Source organism: Suncus etruscus, chromosome 6 (assembly GCF_024139225.1).
Source record: "Suncus etruscus isolate mSunEtr1 chromosome 6, mSunEtr1.pri.cur, whole genome shotgun sequence".
NCBI lineage: Eukaryota > Metazoa > Chordata > Mammalia > Eulipotyphla > Soricidae > Suncus > Suncus etruscus.
The window spans coordinates 29,456,799-29,481,501 of NC_064853.1; the positions used below are offsets into that span (position 1 = coordinate 29,456,799).

A 24,703-nucleotide genomic window follows, 5' to 3' on the forward strand; every position below is an offset into this window, starting at 1 on the left:
ACCTAAAGAAAATCTGGGTTTGTTGGAAAATGTAGACTACTACTACTACTAAATGTAGGTTGAGTCCATGATTCCTCACTCATAACCACTGGTATGAGAGAGATAGAGGAGTGTTCCCATATGCAATGGAAGTCTTAGGAATGCATGAGCAGGAGAATGATGAGTAGCTGCTCCTCCCAAAACAGATAAATAAGTGAAGTGCAAAGGTACCCCCATTTCTACTTTAACATCTCACAGCTCTCAACGATGAACTGTAAATGGGAGGAAGAACTTCAGAAAAACATAGCCATAGAATGATAGTCATACTAAACTCAATATAATGCTAGTATTTTCAGTATTAATGGATGGATCCAAAAGACTAGATTGATTATACAGTCAATGAAGTAGATTATTGACACCAATTATGTGTGGGCTCAACAGAAAAGCTTTGTCATATTGGGTAAAACAACATTTTTCAGTATTCTGTACAATTAATAATTAATAAGCATTAATATACAATTAACAATTAATAAGAAAGGAAAAAGGAAAGAATGCGGAAAGAGGCCAAGTGGTCTCAGGTTCATTGGTAGAGGAAAAAAAGGACAGAACTAAATTTCCAAGCCAAGGCAACAACAATAGTATTAAGAGACCTAAACTTCAACCATCTAAACTTAAATGGACCTGTTATACTTGCAAGCCAGGGGGCAAAGGGTGGCAGAATAGGATGCACTCTGGAATCACTGGTGGAGAGATGTCAACACTGGTGGTGGAAATGGCCCTGATTCACAATATATCTGAAATTCAACTATAAAGGACTTTATTGATCACAATGGTTTCAATAAAATAAAATTAAAAAATATTTTTCAAAATCTCCTAGCACATAATAGACAAATGTATGTTGGTGATTTAAAATGACTTTTACTATAATGACAAATGGAGCAGATCATTATGGATTTAACAATTTCATTTCATTTTAAGCTCATATTAAACAAATACATTTCATAAAATAAAGGCTTGGTTAAAAGATTATTTTAGTTAAGAGAGATAATTTTTACTTAGAGACTCATAAGCCAGCAGGTTATTGCCTTCTATAATTGATTTGATTCTATCAAGATTATATTTAATGATGAAAGTGTAAAGCTTAGCACTTAACCCTAGGAAGATGAAATTGAAAAGGAATGCATGTCTGATATAATAAGGCCAGGCTCATCATTTTGTTGTGGAGACCCTAGGTAAATAAACCCCTGCTCTTATGGTATCACATTCCTCATGTCAGAATAACTTTAGAGTCAGATAGAATAACTTTCAAGTTTGCTACTTAAATTAGGATCTAGAAAGATTACTTATATAGCATGAAGACTAGATGTGAATAAACCCAACAACTGTTTAGTTTTTCTGATGGATAAGAATGATTTTTAAATAAAAGAATGGTCTGCAATTTTTTTACATACAAAATAAAACATAAATTTGTAAATGTAAGGGAAATCTGGGAAAGGGACGATTATTGTGTGTTACTTTTTCCCTTTAGAGGCAGATAGATTCCTGCTTAGAGATTAAAGAAAGGCTTATAAAAAAGCCAGGTTTAATGATCCTGTTTAATCACCCTAGAATATAAAGAGAGAGAAGGATATCTCTGCAGCATGAAACAGAGAAAATGTGGATGGAGGAAAAGACACTATCATCTGAAGGAAAAAAGCAGTGTGATTTGCTGAGTATGGGAAACAAGTGTTCATTCATCTGGAATTTGTCCTGCTGTAGGACTTAGCATGAAGCAGGATGAAGGGGACCCTTTACTAATTGACTTCCTAGTTTGCAGATTCACTGATGGATCATCTCAAAACTTTCTACTCTACTCTTGAACCAAAAAGAACTTTTCAAATGTAAGTATGGGACATGTTAATCTTAAATTCCACACCTGGCTTAAAACTTTTCAGTAGTTTCCTAATGATATTTAAAAAATCTAGTCCTCCTTAATGCTGTGTGCTAGTGCCTGCATGGTCTGTCTTTGTGCCTTATTTTGCCTCAAAGTTCCCTTATTTTGCCTTTTGCACTTGTCTCCCTGGGTCTTTAATTTTCCAGCAATTCCTGTACTGTCTCCCACTGCAGGGCCTTTGCAGGTGTTGCTGCCTTTGGCACTGAGCTTTCTGGCACTCATAAGTTCATGATCTCATAAACTCCAAAGAGCAGAGACTGTCTTGGTTTGCACATTAAATTTCTACCAGCTAATGACATATACACATAATGAATAACTAAATGATTGAAAGATCAACTCAATTTCCTTAAACCTGAGTTTTATTTCAGATTTTGATTCTGGGTAAAGTATGCAATATTAACCTTTTTTTTTTTTTACTTTCTTCTTAATTCTTTGGAATAAGATGGGGTGAAACATGACTGGACAGGTTTTTTTTTTTTCTTCCAGGCAAAGAGCTAAAGTGTAGGTGGGAGAAGCAGGACTGTGACTGTACTGTGATGAAAATGAAGGAGAGAGAATTTTTAATAGGCTATCATTGAGCATAGCAAGTGAGCTATATTCTTCCATTTCACTTTACCCTAGTTCCACTAACTTAATTTTAATGAATTAGTGACTAATAGATAAACATATCTCGTTCCAGTGCACTGAGGAGCTGGGATTCTTCATAAAATTTTCATCTCATATTTCATGTAACTTTAAGCCACCTGTAATCTCTGTAAATCTTTTTTGGTATCAAATGTGATCAAAAGCATGATAACATTGAGTCAGTTTCTATTTTGTTGGGTTGAAGTAAGTATATCAAGATATAATATTTCTAAAACACTGAACATATTTCCTTATTTAACCTAATATAGTCTTATTTCTTGCTCACACTATAGCATAAATATTGTGATTAATGGTGGTGAGGGGGTAAACCATGTATTTGTTTTTGGAAGGCAATTAAACAAATTTTATAAAAAGCCTTAAATTACTAGCACAACATCTTGGTATTTCTAGTCAAGTAACAAGAAATACAGATATAAGACTTGATATAAAAAGGCTTTAACAATATTGGTGATAAGAAGGAAGAGGGTGGTGGTGAGAATGAAGGCTGTATTAATAACTGTTGACTTTTACCCCTGAATAAAAGGATTACTTTATTACTTTAAACAAAATCTTTTTCTATTTTCAAGTATTAAAAAATAATAATACGTAGAAACCATATTTAAAACCATCAGGAGGCTAAAGAGTGTGTCCATGTATGTGCAAATAACCAACTCTAGGATCCAAATACTCCTTTGATCTCTGAAGGGAAATGATATGCTCTCTGCCTCACATGAAAGAAGTTTCTTCAGAAATTGTATAGTTTGCAGCTTTGATTTGAGGAAGCATAAATGAGACATTCTTGCTACGAGGCATACACCTTTGACGAGTCCCTTTTTTCTCTTGTTTGTTAAAATAATCCATTTTGTTACTGAAAGAATTAACTGCTTTTTTTGTGGTCCTCTGATGGGCTCTGGCCCCCATCCCCATGAGGCTGATGCAAAGGTGGGTTAGGGTCTCTTTCGCACCGTAGCCTTTGAGGCCAGACTTGGGAAAAGGCGGGAAGCCAAAAACCACTCGCAGGGAAGTATTGTCATAGCAATAGACTTCCTTTATTGAAGGTAGGGACAGGGTTTTTAAAGGCAAACTTCAGTCGGGAAATAGAATGTGGGTAATACAGTTTTACATTGCTTAAGCATTACAGCGATCAGAAAGTATGTGGAGATAGTGGTCATAAGGCACAGGACATCATTAAGTCAGATAGTATGCAATTATGGTGGTTACAATGCTCATGGCATCATTAACTCAGATAGTATGTAAAGGTAATGGTTGCAATGCTTATGGCATTATTAACCTAGATGGTTTGTAAGGACAGATTGTTTGACCCGGATGACTTTCTCCACAGCTCATCCTGCACTCATAATAGCAGGGAACACAAGTTTCTGAAAAGAGACTTTCTTTTATATTCAAGGCCAGCTAATTTCCTCCACATTCCTCAATACTAATATCATTGCCCACTCTATCTCCTAACTTGCCCTTACCATGCTTCATGGTACAGTATATAGTGATCAGGAATAGAGGTTTCTTTATTTCTAAAAATTTTACCTATCTATTTAAGGAACAGGTAACTCATGGAGAAAATGTGTGGCCAGCAGCATTAAGTCATGGAGTAAATTGTAAAACTGAGTTTATCTCTGTGGGAGCAGATAATCCAACCTCGCATTGGACTTTCTTATCACTGGGTTGTCAATTCACTTAAATATATACTATACATTTATCTCATAACTATGGTTTATAAAATTAACATTTAAATTTATAAATCTATTAAAATTTGTATTGTTTCTCAGTTAGTTTAGACTTGGACAATAAAAATTATATTGTTCTTTGGCCATGGGTTTAAGAAGAGCTCTTTGGTAGCAAAGTCTTCATTGTTAGTAATTAAATAGTTACAATAGAGTCAAAACAACAGTTCTGAAAATTGCTCCTATGAAATAGTCTTATGAAAGTGGGAATAGAATAGAATGGTTTCTTTCTTGTTCCTAATATATATTTATCTCTCTGGAATCAAGCATGTCACAATGAACATGGCTCTCATTTGTTATGGTGGATATCTCATGGGAGACATTTATGATAGTAGGAGTTATAAATTTTCTGGTAACGGATACTTCGGCCTAATTTTTAGATTTAATATTGGTAGCTCACTTGCCCTTTGATAGTAGGTATATTCTCTATTATAGTTATTCTTAAAATCAGAGTAATTTCTTTGTATGAGTTTTTCATCTCCTTTGTTAGATTGGATCTTGGGTATTTTATTTTTTGAGGTGCAATTGCAAGTGGGAGAGAGTTTTTAAATTTCTCTCCTATTTGTTTTCATACAGAAATGCCATGGATTTCTGTGTATGTATTTTACCCTGATTTTATTGTACAAGTTTGTTGTTCCTGCGATATTTTTGGCAGACTCTAGGGTTTTATAAGTATAATATCATGCCATCTGCAAATAATGATAAGCTGACTTCTTTTCCTTATGTATGCCCTTGAATCTCTTTCTTGTCTAATTACTATGTAACTACTATCCCCATTCTAGTGTTTTTTTTCTAATAATGCATGAGTATTTTTTATTTTGTCAAATGTTTTAACTGCATCATTGATATTTTATATAATTTTTAGTTTTTCTTGTGTTGATATGTTTTTTCTTGTATTGATATATAGATTGACTTCCATATATCAAGCCATTCTTTCAGCCCAGGGATAAATTCTATTTGGTCATGATGTATGATCCTGTTGATGTATTGCTGAATTTTGTTTGCTAGTATTTTGTTAAGTATATTTGCATCTATATTTATTAGGATATAAGGTCTATAATTTTTTTTGTTAGTGGTGCGTTTTTGTGTGCTTTTGTTATGTTAGCCTTATAGAAACTTTTAGGATTCTTGTTTCTTGAACTTTCTGGAAGAGTCTGAAAAGTAGTGAAAGTAGATCTTGTTGAAAGATTTAGAAGAACTTCGAGTGAGATTATTCTAAGTCTCTCTCTCTCTTCCTCTAACTCATTTCACTCAGCATAATAATCTCCATATCTATTCAATAAATTTTATAAATAAAATAAAATTTTATAAATCTATAAATAAATTTTATGACATCTAATAATAACATTCAGAATAAATAGAGATGAGGGTCAGAAGGACTAGTTCATGGTAGGAAGTTTGCCACAAATAGTAGAACAGTGCTTTTAGGGTAGAGATGTTCTCTGTCACTATGACAATGATAGTTGGAAATGATAACCATAGACAAAAACTGGGTGCTAAAGGGGGAGAAAGTGATATGCATGATACATATTCCTTCATTAACTATAGTACAGACCACAATGTCAAAAGGGGAAAAAAACAGGAAAGAGAAAAATAGTGAAATGTCTGCCAAAAGGCAGCCAGAGAAAGGGTGGGGACATTATGGTGGGAAATGTGCACTGGCAATGGGTGGTGTATGTACATTGTATGACAATCATGAACAATTTTTGTAATCATAGTGCTTGAATAAAGTAATTATTTTTCAAATAAGGTTAAGAACTCAGTAATGAACTCATAGTACTCTCAGTTTTTGTTTTTGGAGAGACTTAATCCTAGTTTTAATTTTCTCAATACATGCTTTGTATTGTCTTTGTTCAGTCTTGGAAAGTTATTTTATTCCCAAAACTTATTTCTTTAGAGCTAGAAAGATAGTACAGATTGTAAAACTGTAAATCACAGAGCCTAAATTAAAAAAAAGAAAGTAAATTGAAGGTAATATTTAGATTTCCTGTTTTTTTAATTTAGTTTTATTTTCCAGTTAATTTGGAATTTAAACAAAAAAATATGATTCTTTCATCTCCTTTGAGTCCTAACGATGATACTTAAAAATAAATTGAGACACAAAAGTAATCTATCAATTAATTGAAGTTATGTTTTTGAAGAATAATAAAAAATACTGACAATGCATTGTGGCATGTAAAAAGGTACATAAAGCTGGAGATATGGCTCGGCAGCAGAACACTTGCTTCTCACATGTGTGAGGCTCTGGATTTCATATCTAGAACATTAATGAATTGAATAAGTAAACAAACATATTTCTTAAAAATTGAGTCCACAGCCAGTAGTATTTAGGGCTTACTCCTGGCTCTGTGCTTAAGGATCACTTCTTGCTGCACTTAGAAGACTACTATGTGCTGCAAGAGGTTGAATCCAGGTTAACTTTGAGCAAGTCAAGCACCCTGTTCCCTGTACTATCTCTCCAGCCATCTACTACTTTTATTACTATAGCTTTATAGTATCACTCAAAGTTAGGGAACAAAAGTCTACTAAAAGAGTTGTGTGATTCATTAAAATTTTTAATAATTTGCTTCCCTGTAGAGACACCAATCTGACTAAAACTCCAGGTATGTCAGTATTTGGGCTGATTTTACTAGAAATGTTTTGGAGTGAGTGTGAGCACCCTCGCTCTTCCTTCTTGTACTTCTGAAAGTCCTCACAGTCTAAAGCAAGCCCCATATAAGCAGCATATCTTTCGAACCATTGCCCTCCAGCCTGCATAATGCTGCTGCTTTTTTTTAAACAAATCTAGATGCTCATTTCATTTCACGATTCCTCTCAGGCAACGTCTCCTCTCAAAACATTTTAAAATCAAACCCAAATTTAGTTCTTTTTATTTGTGCTTTTACAGCTTCTCTCTTTTCCCTCTAAGGAGAGGGGAGACTATTGGAAGAAACATCTTTATCATAGTCTTTGGCTAAGCAAAAATACTCCTGGAATGTGTACATAAGAACATGTATTGCTTCTTTTTCGGGTGAGGCATGTTAGTACTTGTGATGTCAATATAGTGATGATAGTTGCATCTCTGAAGTCAAACAAAGTCCTGTTCATAGGCTCAGACTTTAAGTTACCTAGGAATTTACCTTGGAAAGAAAAGAACATAAAGATCAGGCTGCTGAGCCAGGTCTCGGAACAGATGGTAAGTATGAGAAAGTGCATTTGCTGGTGGTTTTCCTGATTGTCCTTGAACTTCAGGAGGAAGCAGTTCTCTAGAGACAAGGAAATCTGATCCAGAATCACCAAGCTCAAGTAAGTCTAAGATTTAGGAACATGATTCTTTTTTTTTTTTTTTTTTTTTTTTTTTTTTTTTTTTTTTTGGTTTTTGGGCCACACCCGGCATTGCTCAGGGGTTACTCCTGGCTGTCTGCTCAGAAATAGCTCCTGGCAGGCAAGGGGGACCATATGGGACACCGGGATTTGAACCAACCACCTTTGGTCCTGGATCGGCTGCTTGCAAGGCAAACGCCACTGTGCTATCTCTCCGGGCCCAGGAACATGATTCTTAATCTACAGAAAGATGCTCATTACTTCTTTGATTTCCAAATGCCCTTTTGCTTCTCAGAGGCGTATCTCTTTTTCTGTGATCTGCTTCACTTTACTGGCAAGTTGAGCGTTAATTTTTATTAAATTTCTTGGTTCCTTCTTTGCATCTTTTCTTTTGTTTAAGGACTTAAAAATGGGAAGTTCTGCTATAATATACATAACATAAAATATATCATTTTTACCACCATATGTGCATAGCCTATGACATTAGTTTATGTTGATATGTTTGTGCAACCATACATCATTAGAACATAATTTTTTATTGTTGTAGGTACAGTAGACTTTAGGTATTAATAGCTTGAAAGTCTTTGAGAAGAAAGTTCTAAGACTCTCTATTACTGTCTCTATATCACCTCTAGTCCACCTCTTCATTTTCTCCACCATATTCTCCCTGTTTGGGAATCTTGGTTTTGTAATATAGAGCTAAATATTTGTCTTAATTTATTACTGTATATTATTTTGTTTTACTTAAATATGTACCATGAGTGAGATCAGGCAAAGGCAAGGATATCTAGTTTTTTCACTATTTTCTAATATAGTATTATAAATTATTTTGGCTTTTCACATTTTTTTATTTAAACACCTTGATTACATACATGATTGCGTTTGGGTTTCAGTCATGTAAAGAACACCACCCATCACCAGTGCAACATTCCCATCACCAATGTCCCAAGTCTCCCTCCTCCCCACCCGACCCCCGCCTATACTCTAAACAGGCTCTTCATTTCCCTCATACATTCTCATTATTAGGAAAGTTTAAAATGTAGTTATTTCTCTAACTAAACTCATCACTCTTTGTGGTGAGCTTCCTGTGGTGAGCTGGAACTTCCAGCTCTTTTCTCTTTTGTGTCTGAAAATTATTATTGCAAGAATGTCTTTCATTTTTCTTAAAACCCATAGATGAGTGAGACCATTCTGTGTTTTTCTCTCTCTCTCTCTGACTTATTTCACTCAGCATAATAGATTCTGTGTACATCCATGTATAGAAAAATTTCATGACTTCATCTCTCCTGACAGCTGCATAATATTCCATTGTGTATATGTACCAGTTTCTTTAGCCATTCGCCTGTTGAAAGGCATCTTGGTTGTTTCCAGAGTCTTGCTATGGTAAATAGTGCTGCAATGAATATAGGTGTAAGGAAGGGGTTTTTGTACTGTACTTTTGTATACCTAGGGTATATTCCTAGGAGTGGTATAGCTGGATCATATGGGAGCTCAATTTCCAGTTTTTGGAGGAATCTCCATATCGCTTTCCATAAAGGTTGAACTAGACAGCATTCCCACCAGCAGTGGATAAGAGTTCCTTTCTCTCCACATCCCCGCCAACACTGTTTATTCTCATTCTTTGTGATGTGTGCCATTCTCTGTGGTGTGAGGTGGTATCTCATTGTTGTTTTGATTTGCATCTCCCTGATGATTAGTGATGTGGAGCACTTTTTCATGTGTCTTTTGGCCATTTGTATTTCTTCTTTGTCAAAGTGTCTGTTCATTTCTTCTCCCCATTTTTTGATGGGATTAGATGATTTTTTCTTGTAAAGTTCTGTCAGTGCCTTGTATATTTTGGAGATTAGCCCCTTATCTGATTGGGTGAATAGTTTCTCCCACTCAGTGGGTGGCTCTTGTATCCTGGGCACTATTTCCTTTGAGGTGCAGAAGCTTCTCAGCTTAATATATTCCCATCTGTTAATCTCTGCTTTCACTTGCTTGGAGAGTGCAGTTTCCTCCTTGAAGATGCCTGTAATGTCCTGGAGTGTCTTGCCTATGTGCTGTTCTATATATCTTATGGTTTTGGGGCTGATATCGAGGTCTTTAATCCATTTGGATTTTACCTTCGTACATGATGTTAGCTGGGGGTCTAAGTTCAATTTTTTGCAAGCAACTATCCAATTATGCCAACACCACTTGTTGAAGAGGCTTTCCCTGCTCCATTTAGGGTTTCCTGCTCCTTTATCAAAAATTAGGTGATTGTATGTCTGGGGAACATTTTCTGAGTATTCAGGCCTATTCCACTGATCTGAGGGCCTGTCCTTATTCCAATACCATGCTGTTTTGATAACTATTGCTTTGTAGTACAGTTTAAAGTTGGGGAAAGTAATCTCTCCCATATTCTTTTTCCCAATGATTGCTTTAGCTATTCAAGGGTGTTTATTGTTCCAAATGAATTTCAAAAGTGCCTGATCCACTTCTTTGAAGAATATCATGGGTATTTTTAGAGGGATAGCATTAAATCTGTATAATGCCTTGGGGAGTATTGCCATTTTGATGAAGTTAATCCTGCCAATCCACCAGCAGGGTATGTGTTTCCATTTCTGCGTGTCCTCTCTAATTTCTTGGAGCAGAGTTTTATAGTTTTCTTTGTATAGTTCCTTCACATTTTAGTCAAGTTGATTCCAAGATATTTGAGTTTGTGTGGCACTATCGTGAATGGGGTTGTTTTCTTAATGTCCATTTCTTCCTTATTACTATTGGTGTATAGAAAGGCCATTGATTTTTGTGTGTTAATTTTGTAGCCTGCCACATTGCTATATGAGTCTATTGTTTCTAGAAGCTTTTTGGTAGAGTCTTTAGGGTTTTCTAAGTAGAGTATCATGTCATCTGCAAACAGTGAGAGCTTGACTTCTTCCTTTCCTATCTGGATTCCCTTGATATCCTTTTCTTGCCTAATCGCTATAGCAAGTACTTCCAGTGCTATGTTGAATAGGAGTGGTGAGAGAGGACAGCCTTGTCTTGTGCCAGAATTTAGAGGGAAGGCTTTTAGTTTTTCTCCATTGAGGATAATATTTGCCACTGGCTTGTGGTAGATGGCCTTAACTGTATTGAGAAAGGTTCCTTCCATTCCCATCTTGCTGAGAGTTTTGATCAAGAATGGGTGTTGGACCTTATCAAATGCTTTCTCTGCATCTATGGATATGATCATGTGGTTTTTATTTTTCTTGTTATTGATGTTGTGTATGATGTTGATAGATTTATGGATGTTAAACCATCCTTGCATTCCTGGGATGAAACCTACTTGATTGTAGTGGATGATCTTCTTAATGAGGCATTGAATCCTATTTCCCAGAATTTTGTTGAGGTCTTTGCATCTGCATTCATCAGCGTTATTGGTCTGTAATTTTCTTTTTTTGTAGCATCTCTGTCTGGTTTAGGTATCAAGGTGATGTTGGCTTCATAAAAGCTATTTGGAAGTGTTTCTGTTTGCTCAATTTCATGAAAGAGTCTTGCCAGTATTGGTAGTTGTTCCTCTTGGAAAGTTTGAAAGAATTCATTAGTGAATCCATCTGGGCCTGGGCTTTTGTTTTTCGGCAGACCTTTGATTACCGTTTTAATTTCATCAATGGTGATGGGGATGTTTAGATATGCTACATCCTCTTCCTTCAACTGTGGAAGATTATAAGCGTCTAAGAATTTATCCATTTCTTCCAGGTTCTCATTTTTAGTGGCATAGAGTTTCTCAAAGTAGTTTCTGATTACCCTTTGAATCTCTGTCATATCAGTAGTGATCTCTCCTTTTTCATTCCTAATACGAGTTATCAAGTTTCTCTCTCTCTCTTTCTTTGTTAGGTTTGCCAGTGGTTTATCAATCTTGTTTATTTTTTCAAAGAACCAACTTCTGCTTTCGTTGATCTTTCAGATTGTTTTTTGGGTTTCCACTTCATTGATTTCTGCTCTCAGCTTTGTTATTTCCTTCTGTCTTCCTATTTTTGGGTCCTTTTGTTGACCACTTTCTAGTTCTATTAGCTGTGTCATTAAGCTACTCAGGTAAGCTCCTTCTTCCTTCCTGATGTGTGCTTGCAAAGCTATAAATTTTCCTCTCAGTACTGCTTTTGCTGTGTCCCATAAGTTCTGAGAGTTTGTGTCTTTATTGTCATTTGTTTCCAGGAACCTTTTGATTTCCTCCTTGATTTCATCTCAGACCCACTGGTTATTGAGCATGAGGCTGTTTAACTTCCAGGTCTTAAAGTGTTTCTTCTGAGTCCCTTTGGAGTTCACAAATAATTTCAGAGCCTTGTGGTCAGCGAAGGTAGTCTGCAAAATTTCTATCCTCTTGATCTTATGGAGGTATGTTTTATGTGCCAGCATGTAGTTTATCCTGGAGAATGTCCCATGTACATTGGAGAAGAATGTGTATCCAGGTTTCTGGGGGTGAAGTGTCCTATATATATCCACTAGGCCTCTTTCTTCCATTTCTCTCCTCAGGTCTAGTATATTCTTGTTGGGTTTCAGTCTGGTTGACCTATCCAGTGTTGACAAAGCCGTGTTAAGGTCCCCCACAATTATTGTGTTGTTATTGATATTATATTTCAGATTTGTCAACAGTTGTATTAAATATTTTGCTGGCCCCTCATTTGGTGCATATATGTTTAGGAGAGTTATTTCTTCCTGCTCTACATACCCCTTTATTAATATAAAATGTCCATCTTTGTCCCTTACAACCTTTCTGAGTATAAAGTTTGCATTATCTGATATTAGTATGGCCACTCCAGCTTTTTTATGGGTGTTGTTTGCTTGGATAATTTTTCTCCAGCCTTTTATTTTGAGTCTATGTTTGTTCTGACTATTCAGGTGCTTTTTTTGTAGGCAGCAGAAGGTTGGATTGAGTTTTTTGATCCATTTAGCCACTCTGTGTCTCTTGACTGGTGCATTTAGTCCATTGACAGTGAGAGAAAGAATTGTCCTCTGATTTAATGCCATCTTTATATCGAAAGTTGGTGTGTCTTTTGGTTAGTCTTGTCTTAAATTAGGTCTTTCAGTTTTTCTCTTAAGACTGGTATTGTGTCTGTAAAGTTTCTGAGCTGCTTTTTGTCTGTGAAACAATGTATTCTTCCGTCAAACCGGAAAGTGAGTTTTGCTGGTATAGTATTCTGGGTGAAGCATTCATTTCATTCAGTCTTGTCACAATATCCCACCACTGCTTTCTGGCATTGAGTGTTTCTGGTGACAGGTCTGCTGTAAATCTTAAGGATGCTTGCTTGAACGTGATTTCCCCTTTTGATCTTGCTGTTTTCAGAATTCTGTCTCTATCTGTGGGATTTGTCATTGTGACTAGGATGTGTCTTGGGGTGGTTTTTCTGGGGTCTCTTTTGGTTGGTACTCTTCGGGTATGCAGGATTTGATCACATATATTCTTTAGCTCTGGGAGTTTCTCTTTAATGATGTTCTTGACCGTTGATTCTTCCTGGAAATTTTCTTCCTGGGTATCTGGGACTCCAATGATTCTTAAGTTGTTTCTATTGATCTTATCATAGACTTCTATTTTCATCTGTTCCCATTCTTTGACTAATTTTTCCATTGTCTGCTCATTTGTTTTAAGTTTTTTGTCCAATCTGTCCTGCTGTATGGAATTTTATGTATCTCATCTTCCACAGCACCAAGTCTATTCTCAGCTTCTGATACCCTGTCCCAGAGCTTATCCATTTTGTCATTCACTTCGTTTACTGACTTTTTCAGCCCTGTTAGTTGACATGTTATTTCAGTTTGGAGTTTTGTGATTTCTGTCTTCATATTTTCTTGGTTCTTATTAGTGTTCTGTTCAACTCTATCCATGGTTTCTTTGAGTTCTTTGAGCATCTTCCATATTGCTAGTCTAAAGTCCTTATCTGAGAGGTTGATTAGTTGGTTGGCCATTATCTGGTCATCAGAATTGTTTTCTTCATTCTCTATGTCTGATGCTGGCCTGCGTTGTTTCCCCATTGTCACACTTGTATCGTGGGTTTTTCTACGTGTTGTGGTGGTATTCATTGGCTATATGATGCAGGCAGCACACTCCTCTGGCTCCTCCCTTTCTGGATGGGCTGACTTGCCTCTAAGGGAGGGGAGTCCTCCGTGGATGACGCCTCACACTGGATCAAATCTTAGGCCCGAGCATGCAACAGAGAAGACAGTCCGGAGAGAAATGCTTGCTTCTGTGATATAGCACAGTTCTTAGTGTGATTTTTTCTTCTTGTTGCGATGGTGTTCTTTTCTTAGAAAGAGCACACGGCCACGTAGCGAAGCGAAGCGGCCGTGCTCTGCTGGAGCCTCTTTTGCCCCACTCCTAAGAGTTTCACGCAAGAGGACAGTAGACAGACATTTACAGGTAGAACTCACAGTTTTTCACAGTTGGGCCCCACTGGGCAGGCATAGATTCGTGGATTTTCCCCGCCTGATGTCCCAAACAGGGGACATGGCTTCTGCAAAAGCCTGCCGGTTTTTATGTTCTGGAGTCCCGCCCTGAAAATAGCTTTTCACATTTTTTAAGTGCCATGATTACAAAATTGTTAAAGTTGAGTTTTAATTGTGAGGCTGAAGTGGTGGCATAGCGGTAGGGCTTTTGCCTTGCATGTGCTGACCTAGGATGAACTGTGGTTTGATCCCCCAGCATCCCATATGGTCCTCCAAGCCAGGAGCAATTTCTGAGTGTATAACCAGTAGTAACCTCTGAGTATCACCAGGTGTGGCCCAAAAACCAAAAAACAAAAATTACAATTGTTTTATGATACTAAAATATAACTGGATATAATTAAAAATTAGGACACAGTAAAAAGATAAGTGAATATGTGGTTTCTGCAACTACTTAAGTATGCTATCACTTTTTTCTAACTTATCTCATTTTTTTATCACAGGCATAATGGAAATTACAGAACTATCTTTCATCATTTTCTTTTATATCATGATCTTTCTTCAGTTGATAACACCAACTTCAGGTATGAATCTCCTTATGCCACAGCAATATCAATAATAAAAAACAGAAAGACAAAAAATAAGCTTTATGATCATTTTATCTCAGATTTAATCAAATCATATAGTGAGAATAAGATGTACATTTTTTATTGGAAAAGCATGTGTAGGATTCAACTTGAGGTTGGGAAAATCAATTATTTTTAGTTGGCAAGTCAAATCTTTTATTAAACACTTCTCTTAAACACCAATACAGAAGACCTACCATTTGCCCTTTTTCACATACCTTTATTTAGATGGACTGCCAAATATTCATAGGAATGAATAATGAATAATGATTTAATGTAAGTCATACAATGAAAAAGTAATCTTGGATCCATTTTGAAATTTCTATTAAGGCAACAGATAAAAAGGATGGGATAGACTAGTGAAGTTTAAACAAGTGATAAGAATTTGCACTTATAAGAGGATCTATGAAAAGCAGAAATAAATGTAACTTATTTATAAGTACAAAATAAAACACAGAGACAAATTAGCACATTAGATTACAAAATGTCTAGCAAAAGTTGTTTGTTAAATGGTAGAAATATTATTGATAGACATCTAAAATAGGTGGTGTCCAATCTTTGACTAATAAAACTAATGCTCTACAAATATACTTATATTATATGAGCATTCTTATGAGTACAGAAATAGGACACGTTATTAGCAGTGAAACTCCAAGATTGCTATAATGTTGAAAAATTTTATCTATAGCTCCACAGAAGGTATTATATGACATCAGAAAATATTTTTATTAGTTATGAGAGGTTTTACAGATATCAAAAGTTTTTATCTCTTCAAGTTTAAGACAATTCTATTTTTATTTCAGATGCTTTAAATATTTTTAATATTTTGATTAAATGCTTTCATTGAGGCACCATGAGTCACAAAGTTATTCATAGTTGAATTTAAGGCCATCAGTTCTAGTACTTATCTTACCATCAGATCAACTTTTCTTTAATATTTTGTTTGTAAACTCTGTTTTTTGTTTTGATAATATGGCTTATGAATTTCCATGTTGTTTTATACTTGTAATGCTGCTTCCCACTCCCACCACCAATGTATGAACAAAAGCCAAATCTACTACCTTTGTAGACTTATCCTTGATCAGACCTGAAAAACTCAAATTTATTATGTAAGAGCTCTATGCAATACATGTACTACTATATATTATACAAAATCATTTGACCACTTCAAAAATGTCTTGTGCATGGGGCCAGCGAGGTAAGGTGTCTGCCTTGCAATCACTAGCCAAGGAAGTACCACGGTTCGATCCCCCGGCGTCCCATATGGTCCCCCCAAGCCAGGGGCAATTTCTGAGCACTTAGCCAGGAGTAACCCCTGAGCATCAAACGGGTGTGGCCCAAAAAACAACAACAACAACAAAAATACAAAAATGTCTTGTGCAACATCTTTCATCTTTTCTGTCTTCCTGATTTTTGGAAGCCAATATTTTCCTGTCTCCATAGTTACAATCTTTTCAAAATATCATACAATATATGGCCTAATCACAGTGACCACATTTGCTAACAAGAGAAAGGTAAATTTTCTTCTTTGTGGTGTAACAGCTCATTTTGTTTTGTTCAATAAATATTATTTATTAATTATTATTGAATAAAGATTAAAGAAACAAATCATTTGTTTATTCATTAAGGACAGTTTAATTATTTTCAAATTCTGTCGATTTTGAATAAAAATGCTATTAGTGTTTATAAGTAGAAATTTACATGGATGTAATTTTCAGTTCATACCAGCATAATTGCTAGATTATTTAGTAAGCGTGCAGTCAGCTTTCTGAGAAACTGTCATCTTTTTTTTCCAAAATATTTGTTCTATTGGCATTTCTCATTTGGCAAATGAGAATTTCTTTTTTTTTTCCTATATCATCACTAATTTTGATGATATCAGTGATTTAGATTTCACCTAAACTAATATATTTGTGTAATATCTTGTCTTAATTTTTAATTCCTTAGTGGTATATCAAGGAGACTCCCAGAGTTGGGAGTAGGGGGTTCTTTAGTGTTCATTTCTTTTGTTAAACTGGGTTCAGGAGTTTTTGACCTGGGTACAATGCAGAACAGTGGAGAAAGACAAACACATAGTAAGGTTTTAAGCAAGTCTCTCATTTATTGAATAGATAAATATTCTGCTTAAAAACCTGTGTAATTCCCCTTCTTGGCATCTGTCCCCAAACATAAAAAAATGTTACTTTTAAAAGATATATGCACATTTCTTTTTTACCATAGTGTAAAAGAATCAGGAAATGTAAACAGTCTAAATGTCCACAAAAGTTAAATGAATAAAATTGTGACATATATATGTATAATATATACACAATGGAATACTATACAAGAAAAATTCTATCATGTGGTTTGTACAAAGTGCATAAAACTGGAGTCGTTATATTAAACAAAATAAGTTAGAGGGAGAAGGGCAAATATTAGATAACCTCTATCATCTCTGAAATATAGAGATAAAACAAGGGAAATGCAAGTATAAAACAATAACAAACCCTTAACCACTTTAGTCTGATCATTATTCTTCACCCTCACTCCTGTCCAGGGTTTTGTAATCAGTATTTCAATCTAAAGTTAAAGGTTTGTTATTGTTTTATGCAATGTCTCTCTCTATAAAATCCATATATTTTGGTACTAATTAATCATCTTAACAAAAAACATCATAAAATAAAAATTCTTACTGTGTGACTATTTTTTCACCTTTTTAGAGAAAGTGTGGGTGTGTCCCTAGCTTCTCTTTCCAGCCCCTGTCTAGGTGTGAGACAGACTTTGTCATCTGTACTGTCTTGAATTCTCCACTCTACATGAATACCCCAAAACTTCATGGCAGCTAATAACCCTTACCACACACACTTATAACCGTTCTGCAAATACATAGAGGCTCAGTTAGCCTATCCCCACTATTGCATGACCATTAAAAAGAAGAATTATATCATAATTGTCTTGGTAGCAAAGAACAAAGGCCCTGCCAGATGTTGGTTCACTCCCAGCATCTACTCAAGAGCATTGTTTGGCTTAGACAGACACTAGCTCAACACATCAGCAGTCATTGGTTAACATAGTTCCAAGAATAGTCGGGGGCAAACTTCTCATAGTTGTAAACAGAACAAAAATTCAGGAGAATGCACAACATCAGAACTGTGTAATCATCTTGGAGAAATCTTTAGGGCAACTGTATATTGATACTCAATGATCTGAAAAACGATACTTGAATAATTAAGCTTGAAGTATCCCGCTAAAATAAAATAAATGTTTGAATAGAAATAAAAGAACTAAAAGAATGCATTACTAACTCACAGAAGCAGTATTGTTAACGCTGAAAATCAAATTAGTGCACTTTAAGATACATTAAACAACTCCAGTAAGAATGAAGTCCATAGAAAAGAGAATGAAAAAAAAAAGTATAAGAGATATTAATTACAATATTAAAAAGAAACAACTGTTTGGTGCTGCAGCAGTGGTGCAATGGTAGGGCATTTGCCTTGCACGTGGCTGACTCAGGACTGACAATCCCCCAGCATCCCATATGGTCCCCCAAGCCAGGAGCGATTTTTGAGAGCATATCCAGGAGTAATCCCTGAGCTTCACCAAGTGTGGCCCCAAAAAACAGAACGAAAAGAAAAAAGAAAAAAAAGAAACAATCTCAGAATCGGGAATTCCAGAAGGAGAAGAGAGAAAATCAGGAATTCCAGTAGGAGGAGAGAGAGGGAGAAATAAAACGATTAGTTGAAGAAATAAGTAATGAAAAATATTTTAATTTGAAAAGGTGAGGTAACCAGATAAGTGTTTGGAATGTTAAAAACTTATGTTGATGTCTGAAGGGTTAGTTCAGTGTGTAGGGTGATTGCCTTGCTTGCAGCCAACCTAGGTTCAACCCCCAGCATCCCATATGGTCCCCTTAATACTGCCTTTAATAATTCCTGAGTTCAGTGCCAGGAGCAACCCTTGAACATCACTAGGTGTGACCCAAACCCCTCTCCAAAAAAACTATAAAATCCCAAATGTTAACAAGAAATATGAGAACTCAAATTATTCTTCGAGTCATATTATAATATAAATTTTATATCTATTAGTGCCAAATATTTAAGTTACTTAAATGTGGCAGATAGTTACTAGTTCCTTACCAAACTATGGAAACATGTGTGTCTGTATATGTGTCTTGACTCACACTCTCAATTGTTCATGACTATCTCCCTTCCCAGGACATTTTATAGTGAATGCCTTGCAGGAACATATCGTGGTTTCACTTCATGGAGAAGCTAAACTCAGTTGCCAGCTGTACCCACCACAGAGTGCAGAGCACATGGAGATACGCTGGTTCCGGAATCGCTACACACAACCTGTTCACTTGTACAAAGATGGTAAAGATATATATGGAGAAACAGATCCGAAGTATGTGGAGCGAACAGAGCTCCTGAAAGAAGCCATTGGAGAGGGTAAAGTGACCCTCAGGATTCTTGGTGTACGTGTTGATGATGATGGACAATACCATTGCTTATTCCAAGATGGTGAGTTCTATGATGACGCCATCACAGAACTGAGGGTCACAGGTGAGGATGGGTTCCTTGAAATATTTATGTATCCATGGTTCTAAACCCATCTAGAAAAATTATCAGTGTCTATCACTATTTGCCTCTTACATGAAATGTTAACTCTATTACCTAGAGCTAAGTTATTTAATATGATAGACACAGAGATACTTGCATTCATTTTTAAATAAAATTTAAAATTAAGTTAAAATTTCAATTCTGTAGTAGCAATGACCACATCTCTGGTACATAATGATATTATGTGGCAAAAAGCTACTGTATTAGATAATAAGATGCAGAACATTTATATTACTGGAGAACATTTATTGCATAAAATTAATCTAGATTAAGGGGCCAGAGAGGTGGCACTAGAGGTAAGGCATCTGCCTTGCAAGTGCTAGCCTAGGATTAACCACGGTTTGATCCCCCAGCATCCCATATGGTACCCCCAAGCCAGGGGTGATTTCTGAGTGCATAGCCAGGAGTAACACCTAAACGTCAAACGGGTGTGGTCCAAACCCCTCCCCAAAATTACTCTAGATTCAAAGTTTAAATCTCTTCTCATTTTTTGCCAGTATGTTAAGCACATTTTGCCAATAATCTAGGAAATAGCCTGAAAAAAAAAAAGTTTTTCTTAAACTGACATCTACATCTATATATGTTTTTGGCAAATACCTATCATATGAAAAGACTATACAAATTGAAGTCTCATTTAAATGTTTAAGTTATTTATTGTGGCAGTTCATATTAATCAGTTCATTAATCAGTTCATATTAATCATATAAATGATAAATAATGAAGATATGAGAAAAAACATTACTCTATAAATTTTTGAATACTTAAATTTTGATGGCTTTGTTTTTATATCAACTGAACTTAAACAATCTTCTAAATTGATCAAATATTCCATAAATAATTTAAGTTAATGAAAATATGAATGAAATAGTCATTTTCTCCTTAGTATTTAGTATGATGTTTTTAATTTGTTTGTAGTATCTCTTTAGTATAGTTACTCTTGTTTATGTTTTGATTAATGGGGATAGAAAAGCAGAACTTCATGGTGTTTGGCTATCCAAATGCACTGAAATTAGAATAGGAGTGGCAGAAATATTTTTGGTTATATTTCCCCTTTCTTTAACCTAAGATACTGGTTTCCCTTTTTATTTTTAACCAGCAACAAATATAGAGACACAGATGCTTGTACACCCATCTAGTATCAAAGGTATTTTATTGGAGTGTAATTCAGAAGGTTGGTACCCACAACCTCACATGGAATGGAGAGATGACAGAGGAAAGATCATTCCACCTACATCAGAATCACATTCACAGGGTACAGATAAATTGTTCAACATGAAGATGACCCTTATTCTTAGATCACATAGAAATGTCAGTTGCTGCCTTCGTAACCCTGTGACTGGTCAAGAGGAAATCACACACATTTTCCTTCCAGGTAAGATCAGTGTGTCAGTAAATAAGTGCTAGTATGGTACTAAGGGAAATAAGGTTTTAGAACATACAAAAATATAACCTTCAATTACAAATAAAGGGTGAATGGGAAAGAACTTTAGAGTAGAAGTTACATAGCAATGGGCATGGGCCATTGGGCACTTAAGTGGCTGAGATGTATTTATATACAAATACCAGAAAATTGACACTATTATCACCCTATTACCTAAGAGATAATTTAAAAAAATTAAAGATATATTTTCTAAATTAATACTTTCTATTTTAATAATGTTTTGATTTAAGCACCATGGTTACAAATATGTTCATAATTAAATGAGTTTCAGCCATAAAATACACACACCCTTCACTAGTGCAACTTACCTGCTACCAATGTCCCCTATTTCCATCCTCCCTCCATCCTCTGCCTGTCTTCGAAAATGGCATTCTATTTCTCTTTCTATCATTGTTATGGTAGTTGTTAGTGTAGTTATTTCTCTAACTGCACTTAGCACTCTGTGGTAAGCTTTATATCATGGGCTAGTCCTTCTGGCCTTTATCTCTATTGACTTTGGACATTATTACTATACTGTTTTTGTTTTTCTTAAATCCCACAGATGAGTGAGACTATTCTGTATTTATGTCTCTCCCTTTGTCTTATTTCACTCAACATAATAGTCTCCATATCCATCCATGTATAGGCAAATTTCATGACTTCATTTTTTTCTAATATCTGTGTAATATTCAATTGTGTATGTTTCTTTAGCCACTCATCTGTTGTCAAGCATCTGTGTTAGTTCCACTTTCTAAATGTAGATGTTTACTTAAAAAACATTACATTAAAAAAACTATCATTAGCAGGCATTTGGAAATAGAACTAGTTTTGGGAAGCAGATAGTACTGAAAGAGCACAGTTTCCCATTCATTTATCGTCAAAAAACATAAGGAAAACTTTTGATCTTGGAAAAACGCATAATCCAATTTAATCTTACTTTGGGGGTCTGTGTTCATTAGACTTGTGCATTGTGCATTGATATACCTATTTTACTATCTTATTGGGTTTGAAAAGTGCAGAAAATCATCTGAATATAGTACTGGCTCTCAGTTTCATGGATAACATGCATGAAACATATCAACTCGATCCAAATTTAACCACACAAAATTTTGAGACACAGAACTCTTGACCAACTCTTTAGTAACATCTTAGAATCATTTCCACATATTCTAGTGAGAAAAGACAGGTATTTTTATCTGGTAGAAAAACATTAGATTCTCAAACAAAATGACATGTTCATGCAAATCAGAAAGCTAAAGCTTGTTTATATGAGTAGGAAAGAAATGTTGCAGCACATGTAACTAAGGGTAGTTAATAATAGTGTTAATCTAGTGAATCCTTTGGAGAACCCAAGACTGCACATTAACTAAATGTAAAATCAGAACATGTCAGGAATGACCTTTATAAGCCTTTATAAATCTTTTTTTTTTTGTAAGTCCAGTTTTAGTGGCAATAACCAAGCCTCTCTCTGGTTGTCCTGAAAAATAATGAGGGAAAAACTAGATGAAAATAGAAGGGAAATCTGTCTTTCATCCACCTTTGTTACCCTATCAAACTAAATGACATCTGGATCAGTCCAATCCAATTAAAACTGCCTCATAAAATTACCTTAAACCACACAAGCCCTTTTGGGCAGAGTCAAGGGAGCTTTGAATGAAAACATATTTTTGATGTATTATTTTTTGTTTGAACCATCCAAGCACTCTGAGTTTCCTAATATTAAGATTTCTGGTTCTGTAATTCAGATGTACTGTTTTCATGGAAGTATTTTTGGTTGTTGATGCTGGGTTTAATTCTGGCTCTTCTACCGGTCTTCATAAAAACATCTCTGATTGAGGCATTTCATATGTGTAAAGGTATGTTTAATAGGTAAGATATGAAAAGAGGGTGGGATAGCAGAACCTACATGTCTATAATTATAAGACTGTCAGGAAGGTCTAATCTCTTGGGTTATATGTAAGACATATGTCCTCAATACACTCTTGTGTTCTATATATTCTCCTCTTGGTGGAACTATTGGTAATACTTGGGGGTGTTCCATATTTTATAAACTGTTATTAGTAGGGTTTTATGTGTAAACTATTTCAGAACCACACCCTCCACCCACTTGCCTACAATCTCCACTATTGTTTCAGTGTCACTAATACACCCCGTCTCACTGTGGTAAGCTTCCTATAGAAGACAGGCTACTTTTATTTAATTTTTTTAGGCTACTTTTATTTTAATCCAATTCTTAGCACAGTTGGCCTTAACAACAAACAAGGAATTTTATAACATATAATCCATAAAACCTAACATGATTTACACATATTTTGTACTTAATTTTTAAAAAGTTTCGATGACCACGTTAGAAGTAGAAATTAAAGCTCTAAGCAAAGGAAAGACATGGTTGAGAAGAGGTCACATCCTAGTCTACAGTTGGAAAATGGTGTTTGAAGGAAGCTAGCTTAAGTTTCCTAGAATAAAGTGCTTTTTATTATTCTCAAGTATGTTATAATAATGAAAATAGATATGGTGGTTAGTTGGAATAGAGACACAAATAACTGTGTGATTTGGGGAGGAGTGTTCAGTTGGAAAAACTTCATACTCACATAACCCTTCAGCTATAGGTCTTTCAATCCTTCAAAGTTAATTTATCTGCAGCCTCTTTGTTCTTTTCACCAAACTTCCAAGTGCTTGTTCCAATAAGCCTAGATTAGCTATTAGCGAAGGACTTGGATTTCAGTTCTATACTTCTCTCATCTAAATCTCCTCTTAACTTTTTCAGCTTCCTTTCTGGTATGAACTCTGTTATCTTTTTTTTTAAGCACCATGATTACAACCATGATTATAGTTGAGTTACAGTCACAAACAGAACATCCCCCTTCACCAGCGTAACATTCCGCCTCCCGATGGCCCCCTCCCCCCTTTCCCATCCCCTGCCTGTATTCGAGACAGGCATTCTAATTCTACTACAGTTGTTTGTTTTTAAGTTCAGTAAACTGCTTTTTTTTTCTTAAAGGATAAGTGTTAAAAAAAAATACAATAGTGAAGTTGTGACAGTGGCAATCGCCGTTGTTTGCATAGGTCCAGAAAAATATGGGGAAAACAGGGGAAAAAATCGTTGGCCTGATTACAAGAAGGCCTCACTCCAGAATTTTAATGGCATAAGACCGACTCTGGGCTCCAGGCATACCAGTCTGTCCAACCCAAGTCATTCTCCGTGGTCCTGGTGAAACTTTTTCACATTTTAGCTATTGTTAGTATCAGGTTCCTATATTTAAAGATTCTGAATTCTATGTATTTCTTTCATTGAAGTCAGCTGATGTGGAGCATCTTCCAGTTTCAGCACGCCATTAGATGCGGAGCAATCTGCCCTGCAAATAGGTTGTTGCTGAGTCATCTGGAGTAAGTCAATGCCAGAGCAGTAGTAAGTCTTCCATGGTAGAGGTTTGCATCCTGGTAATGTTATGGACAATTGTGGTTGTTTCCACAGATGGTATTTATTGTTCAGGTGTGTATGGGCGATACCCATTCTTCTGAGGCCTAAGCCAAATCATTATTGCCAATGTTCAGGGTAAAAGGCCTAACTGCATTACCAAATTTGTGTTCCCATCTCTATTAGATAAGAACTTGTTTGCATATGTATTATATTCCCATTTTAATGTGCCTATGCAAAAGAGAACCAATGTCACAAGATATTGTTGGTGCATCTGGGGGCCGATGGATCAAGTCCAAAATTCCCCGTAACCTGTGAACTCTGTTATTTTATGTGGTTTTCCTTATGGTACCACGTTCACACTATAAATACAAAGTTTGAGAAAAATCCTACCAGACACTACAATTTCACATTTTTAATACATCTCTAATTGCTGTCTTGCAAAAGTAAATTCTCTTTTATGTTATATCTGCTTATTGATACTACCCAGTATTTGGAATTGTTTTCTACAATTTCTAAGGTATAAATATTATTACATTAAATTGTTTCACTGAAGTCCTTAATGCTCTTTATCAGCTAGTCCTAAAATTTCTATTTGGTACTTTGAATTCTTTTTTTAGTAATACTTTATTCAAGCACCATGATTACAAACATGTTCATAATTGGGTTTCCACCATAAGATGCATAT

General features: G+C 35.5%; 1 protein-coding gene across 1 annotated transcript in view; it reads left to right on the forward strand.

Moving 5' to 3' along the window:
• Window positions 1-24,703, forward strand: part of LOC126011666 (selection and upkeep of intraepithelial T-cells protein 1-like) — a 51,092-nt gene that overhangs the window by 17,924 nt on the left and 8,465 nt on the right. Inside the window, exons 2-4 of the mRNA XM_049775480.1 lie at window positions 18,773-19,120; window positions 20,274-20,549; window positions 22,343-22,453. Coding sequence (XP_049631437.1) covers window positions 18,773-19,120; window positions 20,274-20,549; window positions 22,343-22,453 — 735 coding nt within the window. The remainder of the gene's footprint in view (window positions 1-18,772; window positions 19,121-20,273; window positions 20,550-22,342; window positions 22,454-24,703) is intronic.